The sequence below is a fragment of the Ochlerotatus camptorhynchus genome, unplaced genomic scaffold, assembly GCF_037179485.1.
Source record: "Ochlerotatus camptorhynchus isolate MF236.1 unplaced genomic scaffold, CSIRO-AGI_Acam_v1.1 ptg000192l, whole genome shotgun sequence".
NCBI classification, from domain to species: Eukaryota; Metazoa; Arthropoda; class Insecta; order Diptera; family Culicidae; genus Ochlerotatus; species Ochlerotatus camptorhynchus.
In genome coordinates, this window is record NW_027040682.1 from 2,546,908 (window position 1) to 2,566,522 (window position 19,615).

Here is a 19,615-nt window from a genome sequence, read left to right on the forward strand (position 1 = left end):
ACAACCAGCTTGATCGCCTTCGTAATCATCGTTCGCCTCCTGTACTCACGGAAGTCCAGTACCCAGCTCTCCAGCCCCGTCGACATGTTCCGAACCTAGCACCGCTTCCGCTCAACAACCAACAAGCCAATCCTGCGAGTATCCAAATGGTTCCTAACAGTCGGACAGTTCAGCATCGTCTCGCGGTTTATCCACCGCCCCTGGTTTATCATAAGCTGGTGCTGTCTCAAGTGAATCTGTCGACGATTCTTCGTTCACCTCGGAGGAACTTGTGACGCTCGTGGCCGAGGTCATCATCATCATGCGCACCTGCAAGACTCGATCTGAACAGCTTCATGCTGCCTTGTCACTCGTCACCAAGTATGGACCGTGAAGCTATAAAAATTGCAAATTGGAACGCTTGCTCACTGACGAACAAGCATAGAGAGCTACTCGATTTCCTCAACACCAAGGAGGTCGACATTGCTGTCATCACCGAGACGCATTTGAAACCCGAACTGAACATATTCCTTCCCGACTTTCGGCTTGTCAGACTTGATCGCACCTGCTCTGGAGGTGGAGGAGTGGCCATTGCTGCAAGACGTAACATCAGTTGCCGGATGCTACCAAACTTCCAGCTGAAAGCAATTGAAGCCATCGGAGTGGAGGTGAGCACATCACTTGGCCCAATCACCATCATCGCGGCCTACTGCCCCAAGCAAACCAACATCAGGGACGGGTCGTTAGTGGCCCTCCGGAAAGACATCATCAAACTCACCCGCAGGAGCAGGAACTTCATTATCGCTGGCGATCTGAACGCAAAACACCAAGCTTGGGGCAACGCTCGGAGCAATAGAAACGGCATCATCCTCAATGAAGACCTGCTGCGTGTTTCCACAGTATCACTTTTCCAAAAGAGTTTATTTCATCGGAGTTCTTTTCAGAACTTCCGATATCGTGTGGTAAGTGGCTTCACCAGCAGAACTAGTGCCCACTCCGTTCCGGGAGCAGCAATCCGTTCCATCGCTTGTCGTTGGCAGTGGGCCAACGAAGGATAGTTCGTGTTCATCGTTGGCAGTGGCCAACAATCAGTCTGTCCGTCGATCTCGTTGGCAGTGAACCAACAAGAAAATTCGTGTTCGTTCGTGTCTGTTGACTGTGCCCAACACTGATCATCCTCGAAATACTCGGAACTTCCCTGATTATAATGTTATAATGAGACTACCGGAATGTCTCTAATCATCTTTGAATGCCTCTGAACTTTCATGAAGATTACGATATTTATTAAATGCTCTCACAATTTTCTTTAATTTATTATAACATTAGCATTGAAGTTCTCTGATCTTCCCGATTTTTTAAAGTTTTATTAGTTATCTACACTGCCATTGAAAATACGGAACTTGCCATAAAATGTTATCACATTTTTCTAAATTTGCATGAGCCCCTCGAGACATTGCTGCAGTTTTCGGAAATTGCCTGAGTTTCTTGGAACTCTTTTAAATTTCAGCAATTTCCTTGAAATTAATTGTTCTGTCAAGATGTTCTCGGAGCTTCCCTAAATTTCGCTCAATTCTCCTGAAACAAATGAAACTGTCCTGAATACTAATAAATTTCCCTGAAGTTCTTTGGACTTGTGAAGTTTCCTTAAGTTAACTGGAGTTCACTGTACTTTCCTGATATTTCCGGGTTTTAGAATTGTAGCAGATCCATTAAAATCTGGAATCATCCCTGAAGTTCCAGGAAAGTTGAAAAAACTGGCAGGAGATGATGGAAGATCGTTCGAATGAAGGCTGAAGAAGCTTCCAAGGGGAGTCGAAATAAGTTTCCGGGTGGAATCAAAAAATAACTTACGGTGTAAGATGGACGAAAATTCAAGGGGAAAGTTGGAAGAAAATTCAGGCTTCAGGAAGTAAAATAATGTTTAAAAAGTATTTCTCGATTCCCAAGGAATTACCGGAAGAGCCATCGACTGTTTCTCGATTCATGGGTAGCCGAAAACGGTGAAAAATTGGAAGATTAGTCGAAAGAGTATCAAGCATTAGACATTTTTAAAGATGATTTTGTTTTTGAAGACTCAAAACATTTTAGATGTTCTAAAAGTATCAAGTCTCTCACAATAATTTTCTCCTAAATTCGAGCGCAGGCAGGCAATAATAATTTTGATTATTTAAACAAATCAGTGTAAATCGGTATAGATCTCAAAAATCGGTATTCTGAGGAACCTTATCTGTGTATCGGTATCTATTTCGGAAATCGGTATAAATACTTGATTCTATTGGACATTTATCAATTTTTATATATCGGATAGAACATTTAGTGAAGTTTTCCATTTAAAAATGTAAAACAAATTGTAAAAGAAATCTTGAAAAGTTCAGAAATTGGCATGTTTTTTGGGTGTCTTTTGCCAGTTAATTTTGAAAAACTTTTGGCAACCCTGATCAAGTCTGCAAAGTGTTGTCAGACATCACCACACACAATAGAACAAGTTGTACAACACGCAGCTCCACCCATGTTGCTCTGCAGAAAATCAACTTGAATTTGGTCGTGAAACTTCCCCAGACACGGTCAAACTCCAAGTCGTACGACATGTCTGACCGTGTGTGGGTCGCATAACAACCATGACTCGAATCCGGCAGGGCCGCTCACGCCTCGGACGAACACAACCACACAGGCGGAGGAGTGCGCTTCTGCTGCCAATGATGATGTATGGCCTCCGCGGGCGACGGTACAGAGAGGTACCGTTGTTTGCGGATTTTAGTCGGTATTCCTTTTTATCAATTCCTAGCTGCCTGATCTTCGATAGTAAGAATACTGACCACAACCGGTATCATCATTACCTGGTATTACGGAATTCAGACAAAAGGCTACCGGCTAAAACTCCACCCGCAAACAACGGCAACTCTCTGTAGTCTCGTTACTTCGACACCCGAATTCAGACGATTTCGACAGTGAACGTGCGAACGTGGAGAAAGAGAAGTAGCGAAAACCTAAATTGTCCCGTGATGATTCACGCGAACTGCATATCAATTCAGAAGGAGTTGGGAAGCGTCCCAAAAGAATGGTTGAAAGTTTAATGTGTTAAAATTTAAGTACATGCAACCATTGATAGTAAGAATTTTGCACAATCGTCCACTGCGCCTAATTGACAGTTCCCTCACGACAGCATATCGAAACTTCGTATCGGAACAAGTTAACCGCCGACGGAATCGTGAATATCGTGCCGTTATGGCCAATACCGAGCTGTCGTCACCTTGCTTCTTTTTTGAATGCGATGCCAGCCACTTAAAGAAAATAAATAACGTGCGCGTGAGTGTCGTCCTCCCTGCTATGATGGAACGTGACCGAACCGCACGCTATTCCGATCCGACAGCTGATTATATGGTCCGGCGGTGTACGCACGCTGAAAGCGAATTTCCATTGAAAGTTGTTCAATTAGGTCATCCCTTCCATTAATTAACGCAATAATTCCATTTCGTCTCTCATCATTCCAGTCATCGCCACATACCAGGAACCGGTACCAGGGTGGATCGATAATTTCTACGGACCGACGGGAGTGATTGCCGGTGCTGGCACCGGAGTGCTACGAACGCTCCGAGCCGATCCAACCAAGGTAGCCAACATGGTTCCGGTGGATCTGTGCGTCAACGGTATCATCTCGGCGGCGTGGGACATCGCCGAACGGTTTCGAACGTAACTATTTCCCTCCCTGCTTTCCGGGAATAGCCCACTGGTTCTAACACATCCGTTCTGTTCCGCAGAGAAATCATGCCCGATCCGGACATCCCAGTGTACAACTTTTGCACGGAGAAGAGCAACTGCATCACCTGGGGCGACTTCACCTACACGACGATCAAATTCGGCTCGATGTATCCCACCGTTAAGTCGATCTGGTACCTGTGCTACACGAGCAATCCGAACAAAGTCATGCACTATCTGTCGATACTGTTCCTGCACTACGCACCCGCGATATTCTTCGACGTCATAGCGCTCTTCATCGGACGGAAACCAAGGTGAGATGCTTATCTTATGGACCGGGGCATTATACCAGATCGGTAATTGGAAATTGGAATCACTGACAAGTTCAACATTGTAGTTAATAGAGGGGGTTCAATTTCAATTTTTTTGAAAAGGTTCAGACCATAGTATTCAACTCTGGATCTAGGATTTGCAATTGCTCAATTGCGTAACGTGGGTAGATCACCTTGTCGTGGTACGTTACTAGATGTAAGATCTACCACCGATTCCTAGTCCTGACTACTTCAAACTAGGGGAACATGATTTTTCAGTAATCAAAACACACATCTTAGTCCTTGTTACTTGTTATGCCTTTTTATGATAGTGACAACTTATCCACCGAGGATGATCTTGAAAGAAGGAAAAAATGAGAGTTTTCATCTATGTGATTCCTAATCTTCTATTCGTTGTTCCCTAGTTTTAAGTGGTTATGATTAGGGTTCTGATACATGGTCATCATCGGTGTCATTCCTTAATTTTGTTGCTAAGGAATCCAATTTCGACTGACAAAGGGGTGCACCTTTGGAGGGTGTTCCAACACTCCGAAGGATATAAATTGCGGGACCTTTCAATCAGAGTTAGATCCTTGCGATAAATGCTAGAATGACAACTTTAAAAAACCGAATACTTCATCATTTCTCAATAGTGATGGAGTAATACGACTAACTGAACTAAGGACACGGGATATATTGCAATAGATCAAATTACTGGTCGCAGTGGTGTTAGGTCCCGAACAGAGGATAAAAATAAAATGTAGCGGTAACTTCTAGGAAATTTCAAGGGAACTTCTAGGCAGTTCCAAAGAAACTTCTTCGATGTTCTGAGAAAACATCTGAGAATTTTCGTGGGAACTACTGGGAAGTTCCAAGGGAATTTCTAGAAACATTCGAGCGAATTTCAGGAAAATTCAGAAGGCACTTCAGAGAAGTTTCGAAGGAACTTCAGAGAAGTTACGAAGGAACTTCAGAGAAGTTTCGAAGGAACTTCAGAGAAGTTTCGAAGGAACTTCATAGATGTTTCGAAGGAACTTCAGGGAAGTTTCCAAGGAACTTCAGAGAAGTTTCGAAGGAACTTCAGAGAAGTTTCGATAGAACTTCAGAGAAGTTACGAAGAAACTTCAGAGAAGTTTCGAAGAAACTTCAAAGTTGTTTCGAAAGTACTTCAGGGAAGTTTCCAAGGAACTTCAGAGATGTTTTGAATGATCTTCAGAGAAGTTTCGAAGGAACTTCAGAGAAGTTTCGAAGGAACTTCAGAGAAGTTTCGAAGGAACTTCAGAGAAGTTTCGAAGGAACTTCAGAGAAGTTTCGAAGGAACTTCATAGATGTTTCGAAGGAACTTCAGAGAAGTTTCCAAGGAACTTCAGAGAAGTTTCAAAGGAACTTCAGAGAAGTTTCGAAGAAACTTCAGAGTTGTTTCGAAAGTACTTCAGGGAAGTTTCCAAGGAACTTCAGAGAAGTTTCGAAGGAAATTCAGAGAAGTTTCGAAGAAACTTCAGAGTTGTTTCGAAAGTACTTCAGGGAAGTTTCCAAGGAACTTCAGAGAAGTTTCGAAGGAAATTCAGAGAAGTTTCGAAGGAACTTCAGAGAAGTTTCGTAGGAACTTCAGAGAAGTTTCGAAGGAACTTCAGAGAAGTTTCCAAGGAACTTCAGAGAAGTTTCGAAGGAACTTCAGAGAAGTTTCGAAGGAACTTCAGAGAAGTTTCGAAGGAACTTCAGAGAAGTTTCGAAAGAACTTCAGAGAAGTTTCAAAGGAACTTCAGAGAAGTTTCGAAGAAACTTCAGAGTTGTTTCGAAAGTACTTCAGGGAAGTTTCCAAGGAACTTCAGAGAAGTTTCGAAGGAAATTCAGAGAAGTTTCGAAAAAACTTCAGAGAAGTTTCGAAGAAACTTCAGAGAAGTTTCGAAGGAACTTCAGAGAAGTTTCGAAGAAACTTCAAAGTTGTTTCGAAAGTACTTCAGGGAAGTTTCCAAGGAACTTCAGAGATGTTTTGAATGATCTTCAGAGAAGTTTCGAAGGAACTTCAGAGAAGTTTCGAAGGAACTTCAGAGAAGTTTCGAAGGAACTTCAGAGAAGTTTCGAAGGAACTTCAGAGAAGTTTCGAAGGAAATTCAGAGAAGTTTCGAAGGAACTTCAGAGAAGTTTCGAAGGAACTTCAGAGAAGTTTCGAAGGAACTTCAGAGAAGTTTCGAAGGAACTTCAGAGAAGTTTCGAAGGAACTTCAGAAAAGTTTCGAAGGAACTTCAGAGAAGTTTCGAAGGAACTTCAGAGAAGTTTCGAAGGAACTTCAGAGAAGTTTCGAAGGAACTTCAGAGAAGTTTCGAAGGAACTTCAGAGAAGTTTCGAAGGAACTTCAGAGAAGTTTCGAAGGAACTTCAGAGAAGTTTCGAAGGAACTTCAGAGAAGTTTCGAAGGAACTTCAGAGAAGTTTCGTAGGAACTTCAGAGAAGTTTCGAAGGAACTTCAGAGAAGTTTCGAAGGAACTTTAGAGAAGTTTCGAAGGAACTTCAGAGAAGTTTCGAAGGAACTTCAGAGAAGTTTCGAAGGAACTTCAGAGAAGTTTCGAAGGAACTTCAGAGAAGTTTGGAAGGAACTTCAGAGAAGTTTCGAAGGAGCTTCAGAGAAGTTTCGAAGGAACTTCAGAGAAGTTTCGAAGGAACTTCAGAGAAGTTTCGAAGGAACTTCAGAGAAGTTTCGAAGGAACTTCAGAGAAGTTTCGAAGGAACTTCAGAGAAGTTTCGAAGGAACTTCAGAGAAGTTTCGAAGGAACTTCAGAGAAGTTTCGAAGGAACTTCAGAGAAGTTTCGAAGGAACTTCAGAGAAGTTTCGAAGGAACTTCAGAGAAGTTTCGAAGGAACTTCAAAGAAGTTTCGAAGGAACTTCAAAGAAGTTTCAAAGGAACTTCAGAGAAGTTTCGAAGGAACTTCAGAGAAGTTTCCAAGGAACTTCAGAGAAGTTTCGATAGAACTTCAGAGAAGTTACGAAGAAACATCAGAGAAGTTTCGAAGAAACTTCAAAGTTGTTTCGAAAGTACTTCAGGGAAGTTTCCAAGGAACTTCAGAGATGTTTTGAATGATCTTCAGAGAAGTTTCGAACGAACTTCAGAGAAGTTTCGAAGGAACTTCAGAGAAGTTTCGAAGGAACTTCAGAGAAGTTTCGAAGGAACTTCAGAGAAGTTTCGAAGGAACTTCAAAGAAGTTTCAAAGGAACTTCAGAGAAGTTTCGAAGGAACTTCAGAGAAGTTTCGAAGGAACTTCAGAGAAGTTTCCAAGGAACTTCAGAGAAGTTTCGATAGAACTTCAGAGAAGTTACGAAGAAACTTCAGAGAAGTTTCGAAGAAACTTCAAAGTTGTTTCGAAAGTACTTCAGGGAAGTTTCCAAGGAACTTCAGAGATGTTTTGAATGATCTTCAGAGAAGTTTCGAAGGAACTTCAGAGAAGTTTCGAAGGAACTTCAGAGAAGTTTCGAAGGAACTTCAGAGAAGTTTCGAAGGAACTTCAGAGAAGTTTCGAAGGAACTTCAGAGAAGTTTCGAAGGAACTTCAGAGAAGTTTCGAAGGAACTTCAGAGAAGTTTCGAAGGAACTTCAGAGAAGTTTCGAAGGAACTTCAGAGAAGTTTCGAAGGAACTTCAGAGAAGTTTCGAAGGAACTTCAGAGAAGTTTCGAAGGAACTTCAGAGAAATTTCGAAGGAACTTCAGAGAAGTTTCGAAGGAACTTCAGAGAAGTTTCGAAGGAACTTCAGAGAAGTTTCAAAGGAACTTCAGAGAAGTTTCGAAGAAACTTCAGAGTTGTTTCGAAAGTACTTCAGGGAAGTTTCCAAGGAACTTCAGAGAAGTTTCGAAGGAAATTCAGAGAAGTTTTGAAAAAACTTCAGAGAAGTTTCGAAGAAACTTCAGAGAAGTTTCGAAGGAACTTCAGAGAAGTTTCGAAGGAACTTCAGAGAAGTTTCGAAGGAACTTCAGAGAAGTTTCGTAGGAACTTCAGAGAAGTTTCAAAGGAACTTCAGAGAAGTTACGAAGGAACTTCAGAGAAGTTTCGAAGGAACTTCAGAGAAGTTTCGAAGGAACTTCAGAGAAGCTTCGAAGGAACTTCAGAGAAGCTTCGAAGGAACTTCAGAGAAGTTTCGAAGGAACTTTAGAGAAGTTTCGAAGGAACTTCAGAGAAGTTTCGAAGGAACTTCAGAGAAGTTTCGAAGGAACTTCAGAGAAGTTTCGAAGGAACTTCAGAGAAGTTTCGAAGGAACTTCAGAGAAGTTTCGAAGGAACTTCAGAGAAGTTTCGAAGGAACTTCAGAGAAGTTTCGAAGGAACTTCAGAGAAGTTTCGAAGGAACTTCAGAGAAGTTTCGAAGGAACTTCAGAGAAGTTTCGAAGGAACTTCAGAGAAGTTTCGAAGGAACTTCAGAGAAGTTTCGAAGGAACTTCAGAGAAGTTTCGAATGAACTTCAGAGAAGTTTCGAAGGAACTTCAGAGAAGTTTCCAAGGAACTTTAGAGAAGTTTCGAAGGAACTTCAGAGAAATTTCGAAGAAACTTCAGAGAAGTTTCCAAGGAACTTCAGAGAAGTTTCCAAGGAACTTCAGAGAAGTTTCCAAGGAACTTCAGAGAAGTTTCCAAGGAACTTCAGAGAAGTTTCCAAGGAACTTCAGAGAAGTTTCTAAGGAACTTCAGAGAAGTTTCTAAGGAACTTCAGAGAAGTTTCGAAGGAACTTCAGAGAAGTTTCGAAGGAACTTCAGAAAAATTTCCAAGGAACTTCAGATAAGTTTCTAAGGAACTTCAGAGAAGTTTCCAAAAACTTCAGAGAAGTTTCCAAAAACTTCAGAGACGTTTCGAAGGAACTTCAGAGAAGTTCCTTCAACTTCAGATAAATTCCGAAGGAATAGGAACCTTTAAACTACTCTAAATTTCACTTAGAACTTTGCTGAGATTCCCATGGAATATCGCTCCCTTGGAATTTCATTGAATTCAAACACTGAAACTCCCCCTGAACTCCTCTAGGAACTTTGTTGAAGTTTTCCTTCAAAGAAGTTCTGAGGAAAAGGCAGATATGTTTGACGACACTGTGGACTTCCTGATTTCTTGTAGTGGTCTTGATGAAGTCTACTGTAATATGTATTTCAAAGTTTTCCAATTCATTCATCATTATCATAGGACAATACTCTTCGAATTAACTATGCTAAAAAATAATCATCTGATATTAAACCCCGTTTAATCATGGTTGATTAAATTAAAAGTTATCTTGTTTCAATACATTTGAATATTTTTTTATTCTATTTTAATCGTTTTTTATTGAATTTTAATCTTTGTTGAGTGAATTTTGATCACTGTAGATTATATATTAATATTCTTAAAAAATAAAATTTAATACTGCAACGATGAATTTGTATCACAAGTGATTATTTCGAATTTAATCATGCATGACAGACCGAAGTAATCATGGCTCGGACTAAATAAGGTGAAGCGGGAATTTGCATACTTTTAAAGCTTTTTTGATTTAATTTATTTTTGAGTGTTGCGAAGATCTGCCAACCGCGTCTAGCTAGAGGAAAAGCGATTTCAATTAGCTGATGAGCGGTAGATATCTTCCGATTTATGTAAGTCTAAGTTGAGCCACAGAATGCCAAATTGTTAGTAGTGAGCTGTTGGGGGCTATGCAGTGTTCCCGAAGGTGTTTGTTAACTTCTTCCACAGTTCGGCCGCAGTTTTCACTTCTCTGAAGTGAACGAACTTCAGCATATCTAGTACCCAATTTCGAGCATCTGCTTCCCAGAGATCTTCTACTTCCATATAGGTGTTGACTGCGAACTTCGATGTCCTCCAGTCTGCTGCTGTACTCGTACCGCACCGCCAAATCCCTTTGCTTAGCAAACCACACATTAATTATTCAAATCAATACAACACATTTTAACTGATACACATATTGAAAATAAGAAGTCCAATTAGATTAATGGATGTGGACACTTTGGATAAAATGTGAGAACTGACTAGAAGTTGCTCTGATAAACTTTGCATTAGAGCTACAAATCTGATTATGAAATTATACTGAATGTACGATTTCAAGGAAATATACAATTGTTAGTAGTTAACGAATTGGTAAACAAAGCGATAGGTAATAATGGATAAATTAATTTAACAATGTTATAGCGTGGCGTGTCTAGAAGCAGTTCGCATAATCAAATCAAACAAAAGCTTAACGCTTTCTCGCGAAGCTACAATTCTTAGTAGCTTCAAAACAATGTTCTCTCATAGCGCATAACAGGAAGCTTTCACGTTGCAAAAAACATACTGCTAATTTTACGATCACATAAATCGTGATGATGCGTGTTTCGTTGAACCAAATCAGATGAGTGTCGTATAATCAGATCGTTAGTCGTAGTATTTTTTTTTTTCATTCAAACAACATCACGGGCTACAATCATATCCCCCATCCCATCCACAGGCTCATGCGTACTTACAAGAAAATCCACCGCTTCATGGACGTGATCGAGTACTTCTCCATGCGCCAGTGGGACTTCAAGCTGGACAACATCAACGCCCTGTGGCGGAAGTTATCCCGGGCCGATCAGAAGGTGTTCTTCTTCGACATGCGCCAAATCAACTGGGATTTCTTCCTGGAACAGTACTTCTGCGGCATCCGGCAGTACCTGCTGAATGATCCAATGGAGACCGTCCCGGAAGCTCTCGTCCGATGGAATCGGTAGGATATCCCAAGATTGCTCGTTATCATTGTCAGAATAATCAAACTAATCATTCTCTTTCATTTGTAGTTTATACTGGCTGCACCAAGCTACCAAGGTGATTGCGCTTCTAGTGCTGTACAAGCTGGTCTTTACGATTTGGGGCTTCTTCAGCTAAGCGATACCGTACTCTTAGTTTCGAAGGATCGTGTCATCAACAACACCGTCACCAAGCTCAACTTCATCCAAATCATCGCCCCACGCCGACTAAATCGTCCCTTATTCCTTCGTCTTCGAATTGGCCCCGGCTCACCTGAACTCACATCCAATCGGCCATCACATACACACTCTCTCTCACACACACACACACATCACATAATACAGCGAGCAGGAGGAAAACACGAAGAGAAGAGAGTAGCGGATGATTAGAAGAACCCATTCAAAGATTCATATTTTGTTAGCTTTAGTACCTTTTTTCTACGGTTAGGCTATGTTTGTTCTATAGTGGATAACCGAGCGCGGACCGGCGATTCGATCACTGTGAATCGAATTATTCTTAAGAGAATTGTGTGACTATACGTTACTTTTTGTTTGTTTTGTGTTTCGTGGAAATCTACTTACGAAATTTAAACCCTGAAAAAAAAGTGTTGCCTGTGTCATTCCAACTAAAATTATGCTCAAGCTAAGTTTACAAGGGAGGAAGTATATTTCACATCTATTTACACATGAAATCTATCTCTTGGGTGCCCCTGAGTAGGCGGCAAAGGATACCATTGACTTCCATGGTTCTATCATCCGTTTATGCTAAGCGACAACGATGAGACAAACAGATTAACACCGGGTGTAGAGATTTGAACCAACATTGACGAAAACAGCTACCAACTAAGCGTACAACAAAAGCGAATAGTCGTTCCGGTTTTTTGAACGATTTATTTTTGTAATAAAATTTTAGCTTCTAAGGACAATGACCAATAAAGTATATCTATAGATAATGTTCATCATTTTAGGAACCTGATCCGAAAACCAGGGTTGCTGCCATTGATTTGTTATAAAACAATGTTTTAGGGGATTATTAAACCATTAGATCAGGCATAACATTTGATAACGGCACAAAAGCATTTGTAAACAAACCTTCTTAGGCCCTTTACACGCGAACCAAAGTACGCCCACGCAAACCAACAACATCATCGCATAGGGGCAACTATCACCTTTCTGTAAGTGGTATTGGTTTGCGTGGGCGTACTTTAGTTCGCGTGTAAAGGGCCTTAGAATGTTTGTTTACAAATGCTTTTGTGCCGTTATCAAATGTTATGCCTGAGATGGTATGGTATAATGATGTTTTAAACTTGTAAGTTACAATAAGAAGTGGTAAAAGTATGTGTTAGACATATAAAAGCTGTCAATTTCACAGCGAGCGATTTTGGATCGGTGTGTATTCACTTTTCATGAAGAGTGAATATTCACAAATCATAAAATGGTGACTCTCTTAAGATTTCAGAAACCTGAATAAAAATGTTTATAGCACAGTAATTGCAGCAACAATTCCGAAAACCCAGACTTTCTTCACTCAAATAAACGACGCTTCTGTCAAATCTATATTTTTATTATCTTAATCCATACTAAAAAAAATACCCTCACCAATGCATTCCGTTTTATTTTGTACCGAATTTCCGCCTTGCAACTCCCCCTTTAATCGCTCTTACCGATCAACGGCAGGTAGCGATTGTGGAACAGAAGACCACGGGCCAGGATGGCACAGGACAGGACGCACACAATTCCCGGTGGCATAAACTTGCCGGAACGGGCCCACCTGGCACCCATCATTCCGGCCAACACCAGCGACGTGCCGACTTGTAGCAACGGCCGTGGTGGTTCCTGGGACGTCAGGAATGCACCGTATCCCAGAATGACGCCAAATGTGACACCGGCAGCCAACGATGGAACGGAACCTTGTCAGTGATAATCAATCAGAACCGAGAAAAGTGAAAGTTGGTAACACTCATTGAATCCGCATGGAGGTAGCATGAGACTATAATGAAATTTCATATATAAATACCTGCTCGAACGTAGCCCAAAACACCGCCAGCGGCAACCGTGGCCGCATAAGCAAATCCCAAGATATCAGCCGGCATTATTATCGATTTATTATACACCGGAATTACACAATCAGAAACACAAAACAATTAGGCCTAATAAAAACAAGCTTCAAAAATGATGACCGAACCAGCAAACGCCACCCCAGAAAATGATTGACAGCGAGAAACGTCAGGCAAACAAAAAAAAACACCAACAAAAACAATCAAAGGGAACCAAGATGAAAGTGAAACAGCAGCATGATCAACGGATTCAAGGAAAACATGAAATTAACTCACCGATTTTGAGGTTTTTATTACAAAATTCCAGGATATAGTTACACGTTTTATTACATATGCATCAAATGCGATTTTTATGGGATATCGAAGCACGAATTTCACTGATAATAAGTGATTTTCCATACACTGTAACTCACTGTACGTTTATTACGCGCCATAGATGCACACTAAAAAGAAATTAAAAAGTTATTATGATGAAAAATTACTAACACTGAAGCAAAACATATGTACACTCAAAAGATTTTCAAATCTAAATAGATTAAAAGTTACTCTAAATCGCAACTCTCCTTACCGACGCATAGCTTCGTACACAGCAAAAAAAAATGTAATATCGATCAACGTAATTCAAGCTGATGTATGAAATAATGATGTAATAGCAAAAAGCAGATACAATATTACATCAATGGATGTAATTTTGTTCGCAGAATCGATGTACATCGTACAATGTGATATTACACAACCGATTGATTGACCTGGTTGCAGCAGTTTCGATGTAATATTCAACAACTTTTTTTGCTGTGTATAAAGAGAGAGAATACACACTTAGTATAAAAATGAATTATGCAAGCCATCCCTAATAAAAAATAACCATAAACGAACGATAACCCAAATCATTGAACTATTCCACAAATGGTTTGGATGATACCCAGAACACGTCGTTAAGCAAATTAACCATACAATTTTTATTAGGGATAGTATAAGAAAGGAATATTCTTGCAATGTATACATTCGATTTATTTGGAAGAGTGCATTGTTTTTGTTTTAGTTCTATTTTCATTTCAATATTATTATTTTAAAATAACAAGTTTTCTCGAGATTATAAATATATTAAAATAAAAACATTTATAACAGCTAAGCAGTACAATTGATCGTGAACTCTCCAGTAGGAGTTTCTGCAATGTATATAGAAGAACATAATACGATTCCTAACGGGGACGGTATGAGTTCCAATTCCATTAGCAACTTCTGACTAAATATTTAATTCTGTTCTTCAACTTCCTCTTGTTGTGGATCCGGTTCCCGGATTGGTTGGTGTTTGGTGGAAAAGATTACCGTGACATTGGAGTTGCACGAACGAACAGCCTCGAAGTAGTGATGTGCAGCGGTCCTGATAATAGTGTGACTGGTTCTGGTGATTTCGGTTCTTTTCACACGGACATCTCCTCCATGTAGTTAAAAATATTCACCTGGATTTGAAAAAGATTGAGTTCATTGATTTTTTTATGATGTCTGATTATTAAACCCTACCTGAACATGCGTGCCGGTTCCTCATTCGTGTAAACCAAGATCCATGCTGCAGAATCGTGCTAATCGATCTTGAAAGTTCTCCCAGTGGCAGCGGTAGGGACGCAGCAATAGGTGCAGGATAATTTAATTCAAAAGAACTTATGAATTAAATGTCCTGTAGGACCGCTTTTCACTCGATATCTTTTGGATGTCATTGACATGACACTTAAAATGCACAATCCGCTAGTGAACCAGCTGGTAAAATACCCGTATCAGTACCAACTTCTAGGAAACCACTTCATGTTGTTCTGATTCAACTTGTTACGTTGTGACAGTGATTTTCTTCTGTATAGTTGCATTTACCGCTAGTTCTGATCGTCCCGGTTCATCCGATGGCACCTCCTCCGTGGGCAACAATTTGTAGAAATCTTGAACATAAAGACTAAAAATTTATTATTTGTTTTTTTACAGTATTTACCTGTTTTTCATTTTATTTCTAAATAATTCAGAAACATTTACTCTGCTCTTTAGATTATCAAACGACCTATCGAAACAATTAAAAAAAAAGGTTTGATGTGAGAACGGTATCATCGAGTTTGTCATGACGTGTGTACTTTGGTATACATTGTTATTCCACAGACAAACAGACATAACACGTTGAATATTTCCCACTGTAAAACATCGTCGCTAAAACAATACCGCCATCTGTTGAGTACACTGTGGTGGGCACTACACTGAACAGATGGCGGTAGTGTGTAAACGTCAAACCCAAGGGAATTGACTATGTACGCCACAGGTGGTGGTACTACCAACTACGATACTTTTAAATTGTCTGTTAAATGCTTGTTCGATGAACAACTTGCGAGTTTTATGTCTGTTTGTCTGTGGTTATTCATTCGGCCTTAGTATAATTATGAAATCATATTTTATTCTGACCAATGTACACTCAAAAATATTATAAAACGAATATAGATTAAAATTTATGCATTTTATGGATTTTCAAAATTTATACATCGGTTCGATTAAAATTTTCGTCAAAATTATACTAAGTCCGAATAACGGAGTGGAATTCGATCAGTGTTTACTAAAATGATAGCAAAAAGATCATCTGGATTCACTTCGGAGCTTCGTGCTGGTGAAGAGCTTCGTCCCGGCGGATTTATACAGCGCATGTGATCAGCTGGGCAGCTAGACTGCGTAAGCACGAGTTCATTCTAATGAACATCGAAAAGGTATGTATTTTTTAATAATATTCATAAAAATAAAATAATTAAAAAACCTTCCTGAGACAATTTTAATTTTGATTTGAAAACAATAATATTTACCATAAATAAAATTAAGAAGCGAAAAATACATTCTCTCGAATAAACCGTATCTATGCATTGTAAGTATATTTCAATTTTATTCTACGGAACGCATAAACCATTTTTATACTAAGTTTGCATTCTCTCCCTTTATACCGACCTTTGCGTCGGTACGGAGAGTTGCGATTTAGCGTAGCTTTTATACTATTTAGATTTCAATATTTTTTGAGTGTATAAACATTGGTAAATCATAAAAAGATTAAATTTTAATCTTTGAATAGTAATAATTTTGAATGTACACTAATAAATTAAACTATTCCCATTTTATTTGAAATTTAATCAGTTTGACATTAACTAAACTGAGGTTCATATCGAATGATTAAAAATTAATACTCTTTTTCTAAACAATAACCATCTGATATTAAACCCAGTTTAATCATGATTGATTAGATTGAAAATTATCTTCCTTGAATAAATTTTAATAATTTTTTATTCTATTTTAATAATTTTTGATTGAATTTTAATCTATTCTGATTAAATATTAATATTCAAAGAGAATAAAATTTAATACTGGAAAGATATTTCGAATTTAATCATGCATGACATAAGGTAATCATCTGCATACTTTTTAAGCTTTTTGATTAATTTTATTTTCGAGTGTATAGACTTCTCTGACGTTTATGAATTGCACAAGTATTAGTGCAGAACTTTGGGTGAATTCAAAGGTTTTCTTGCACTAATACGTATAAATTACCCCAAGTTCTTCAAATTTGTACATTTCACGAACGTCAGAGAAGTCTATAAAAAGATTTTAAGAACAAGATTGATAGAATCCACAATCACAATCCACAATTCGTTATTATCAGAAATGCCAGATTTTAAATCTCGTAAAGACTTTTATCATAGAGGTAGCTGTAAGACCAGCAGGTCACGAAGAAACGTGCTCAACTTTTTGGCTCAGCTCTGGCAACCGGTTGAAACTAACGATTTTAAATTGGCTCACTACTTGACTAGCCTATTGGTTCCAAGTAAACGATTAACGTACCCCATTCTAGTCGAAATTCTAGTACTACATAATATTTATTTTGATTCGATATGAAAGTTTGACAGGTAAAATGAGGGGTTCGTGGATTTTCCTATGTTTCGGGGGGTGCAAGGATTAGCTTGGGACCGAAGATAGTACTAGAGCTGAGCCAAAAAGTTGAGCACGTTTCTTCGGGACCTTCTGGTCTTAGAGTTACCTCTATGGTTATAGCAACAATCAATACGAAACTAACGATTTTAAATTGGCTCACCACTTTAGTAGCCTATTGGTCCCAAGCAAACGATTAAGATGCCCCATTCTAGTCGAAATTCTAGTACTACACTATGTTTGTTTTGATTCGCTATGAAAGTTTGACAGATAACATCAGGGGTGTGTGGATTCATGCAGAACATGCAGGGGTGAGTGAAATAGCTTGGGACTGCTTGGGACCGTTGTTCTGGTACTGAGTGAGCCAAAAATAATAATGATTTTCTTCGGGACCCAGTGGTCTTAGAGTTACCTCTATGGTTATAGTCTCGGAGTCTTGAAAACCGTGTTTATTTACGTTGCTCGATTGGAACCGCGTTTGATGGTTCAATTGGATCTTTTGGCTTCAGTCTTCGCACGTCTCTTATTAAATATCGTCTCTGGGTAGTTTTGAAATAGCGTGTATAGCCGCTATATTCATAGCCTGGCGGATAGAATATCGATCTATCAAAAGCGGAACCATTTCAATATATTGTAGACCAACAATTGAAAACGTACTATCAACTTTTATAAACAAAACGTTGATTATTCTTTCTTCGACAATCGAAGGTAAATTACCAGCATCATCGGATAGGGGAAACTTTCTAAACTAAAGATGGCGTTAGTTTGTGTAGGCGAGCCTTTAGTCACGAGAAGACGGTTTCCGAAATTTTGTTCGCAATAGCTGATGGCTCTTTTCTGTTGTTGATCGTGATTTACTCGATTGGTTCCGCTATTTGACAGCTCAATTGGTTCCCGAGATTCTATCCGCCAGACTATAGAATATAGCGACTATAAAGGCTCACGCACACGCTAACTTCAGCTTACTCACCGGATGAGTCGATCGTACTCACTTTCGTTCGATGTATCGAGTTGTCAAAAACTGAGTAAACGAGAAATGTCAAACTGAGTAAAAGCCACTCAGTCAGCAAAATCCTGGACTTAGAAAAAATGTAAACCATGTTGGAGGAAACTTCCTAGGAGAAGTTACTCAAAACCGGCTGAAATGCCTTCAGGTAAGAATGGATCCGGAGCAGGAAATTTCCATTTCCTTAAATAAAAATCAAAACAAAAACACTCCCCGTAACTGAAAATATCGCTGAGAGGATTTGACTCAGTCTACGTGAGAACGTAGTTTACTCAAAATTGAGTCAACATAAGGCTACTCAATTTTGAGTAGTCCTACTTGCCGCTGAGATGAGTACATTCGACTCAATTTTGAGTTGACCAGGATAAGCGTGCACATTAGATCCGGATCGGTCGAGTTGTGGCAAAGTGGCAGCTAAATCTCTAAGAGAAGAGGTGACAATACGGGGGCGAAAATGAACCACTTTTCTGTCAAACGTGAACCAGCTCCAGATTGGCCGATTTCAAGTGCGTAAGATAGAGATAGATAAAGATAGAGATAGAGATAGAAATAAAAGAGGAAGAAGCCAATTGTCACCTCTTCCTCTTAGCTAAATCTATTGTCTAACTGTCAAATTTACGTCAACGCAACGCAAACGGATCTAATGTGGGTGGCCCTTAAGTGATACAACAGTCGTAACATTACCCTAATAAAAATTGTATGGTTAATTTGTTTAACGACGTGTTCTGGGTATCATCCAAACCATTTGTGGAATAGTTCAATGATTTGGGTTATCGTTCGTTTATGGTTATTTTTTATTAGGGTAGTTTCCCCTACACGGTAACCGCAAAATACCGAATAATGACTACTCCAAAGTAAGCATTTTCGAGCGAAACTGGGACTACCCATTATGTGAGTAAAATTTTACACATATATGAATTATGACAACTCCAAAAACAGGTAGTAATTTTTTTTTTTTTTAGTAGCAAATACTCATAAATGGGTAATATTTTTACTCATTTAATATCAGTGCTAACATTTGAAAACGGCACAAAAGCCATTTGTAAACAAATGGTTTGTGGGCCCTTTACTCACTACTTGAAGTACACCCACGTGACACAACAGCAACATCGGGTAGGGGAAATTTTCCCCTTCCTGACGATGCTGTTGGTTTGCGTGGGCGTTCTTCGGGTAGCGAGTAAAGGGCCCACAAACCATTTGTTTACAAATGGCTTTTGCGCCGTTTTCAAATGTTAGCACTGATATGTAGTCCCAGTCTCCCTCGAAAATGCTTACTTTGTAGTCAATATCGAGTCTTTTATAGTCAATATTGGGTGTTTTGCGGTTACAGTGTATCCAGCTTTCCATGCTCGGTAATGGCGACCTGTTTGTATGAATAAATGTATCCTTCACTGTGCTTTTTGACACTAACTGGAGGGCGTATGTTGTTCCATTTTCTTCTGTTCCTGTGAGAGGGAAAGGGAAGGGATTGAAATTCGAACATCCAGATAGTGTCAAAAAGCACAGTGAAGGATACATTTATTCATACAAACAGGCCGCCATTACCGAGCATGCACAGAAAAAAAAGTTGTTGAATATTACATCTAAACTGCTGCAACCAGGTCAATCCATCGGTTGTGTAATATAACGTTGTACGATGTACATCAATTTTGCGAACAAAATTACATCCATTGATGTAATATTGTATCTGCTTTTTGCTATTACATCATTATTTCATACATCAGCTTGAATTACATTGATCGATATTACATTTTTTGTTGCTGTGTGGAAAGTTGGATAGATACTATAGATAGTATATAGATTCCATAGATAAGCGGAGGCACAAAAAGTTGTTTTGGTAACCATGGAAAATAAAAGTTCATGCCATCATAGAGCTCTTCGTTGTGCAGTTTTATTTTGTTTCGTGCGTAA

General features: G+C 39.3%; 3 protein-coding genes across 4 annotated transcripts in view; 1 reads left to right on the forward strand and 2 right to left on the reverse strand.

The window, feature by feature from the left end:
• wat (waterproof) overlaps window positions 1-11,656 on the forward strand; it is a 119,978-nt gene extending 108,322 nt beyond the window's left edge. Inside the window, exons 5-8 of the mRNA XM_065223412.1 lie at window positions 3,471-3,669; window positions 3,738-3,989; window positions 10,426-10,683; window positions 10,754-11,656. Of these exons, the coding sequence (XP_065079484.1) occupies window positions 3,471-3,669; window positions 3,738-3,989; window positions 10,426-10,683; window positions 10,754-10,841 (797 nt within the window). The 3' untranslated portion in view covers window positions 10,842-11,656. The remainder of the gene's footprint in view (window positions 1-3,470; window positions 3,670-3,737; window positions 3,990-10,425; window positions 10,684-10,753) is intronic.
• LOC135702387 (homologous-pairing protein 2 homolog) overlaps window positions 1-13,181 on the reverse strand; it is a 369,039-nt gene extending 355,858 nt beyond the window's left edge. For both annotated transcript variants that reach the window (XM_065223433.1, XM_065223432.1), the window contains exon 1: window positions 13,036-13,181. The gene's annotated coding sequence lies outside the window, so the exon portion shown is untranslated. The remainder of the gene's footprint in view (window positions 1-13,035) is intronic.
• LOC135702335 (transmembrane protein 14 homolog) lies at window positions 12,252-12,878 on the reverse strand. Its single transcript, XM_065223360.1, has 2 exons — window positions 12,720-12,878; window positions 12,252-12,612 (listed from the first exon to the last, which is right to left on the reverse strand). Exons 1-2 carry the CDS (start codon window positions 12,793-12,795, stop codon window positions 12,353-12,355), a joined length of 336 nt encoding a protein of 111 aa, XP_065079432.1. The 5' UTR covers window positions 12,796-12,878; the 3' UTR covers window positions 12,252-12,352.
• Window positions 13,182-19,615: the final 6,434 nt, after the last annotated feature.

Coding starts and splice junctions, on each gene's coding strand:
- LOC135702335 (XM_065223360.1), bottom strand. CDS start 12,795: ATGCCGGCTGATATCTTGGGATTTGCTTATGCGGCCACGGTTGCCGCT. Junction 12,613..12,719: donor TTTGGGCTACGTTCGAGCAG/GTATTTATATAT, acceptor ATCACTGACAAG/GTTCCGTTCCATCGTTGGCT.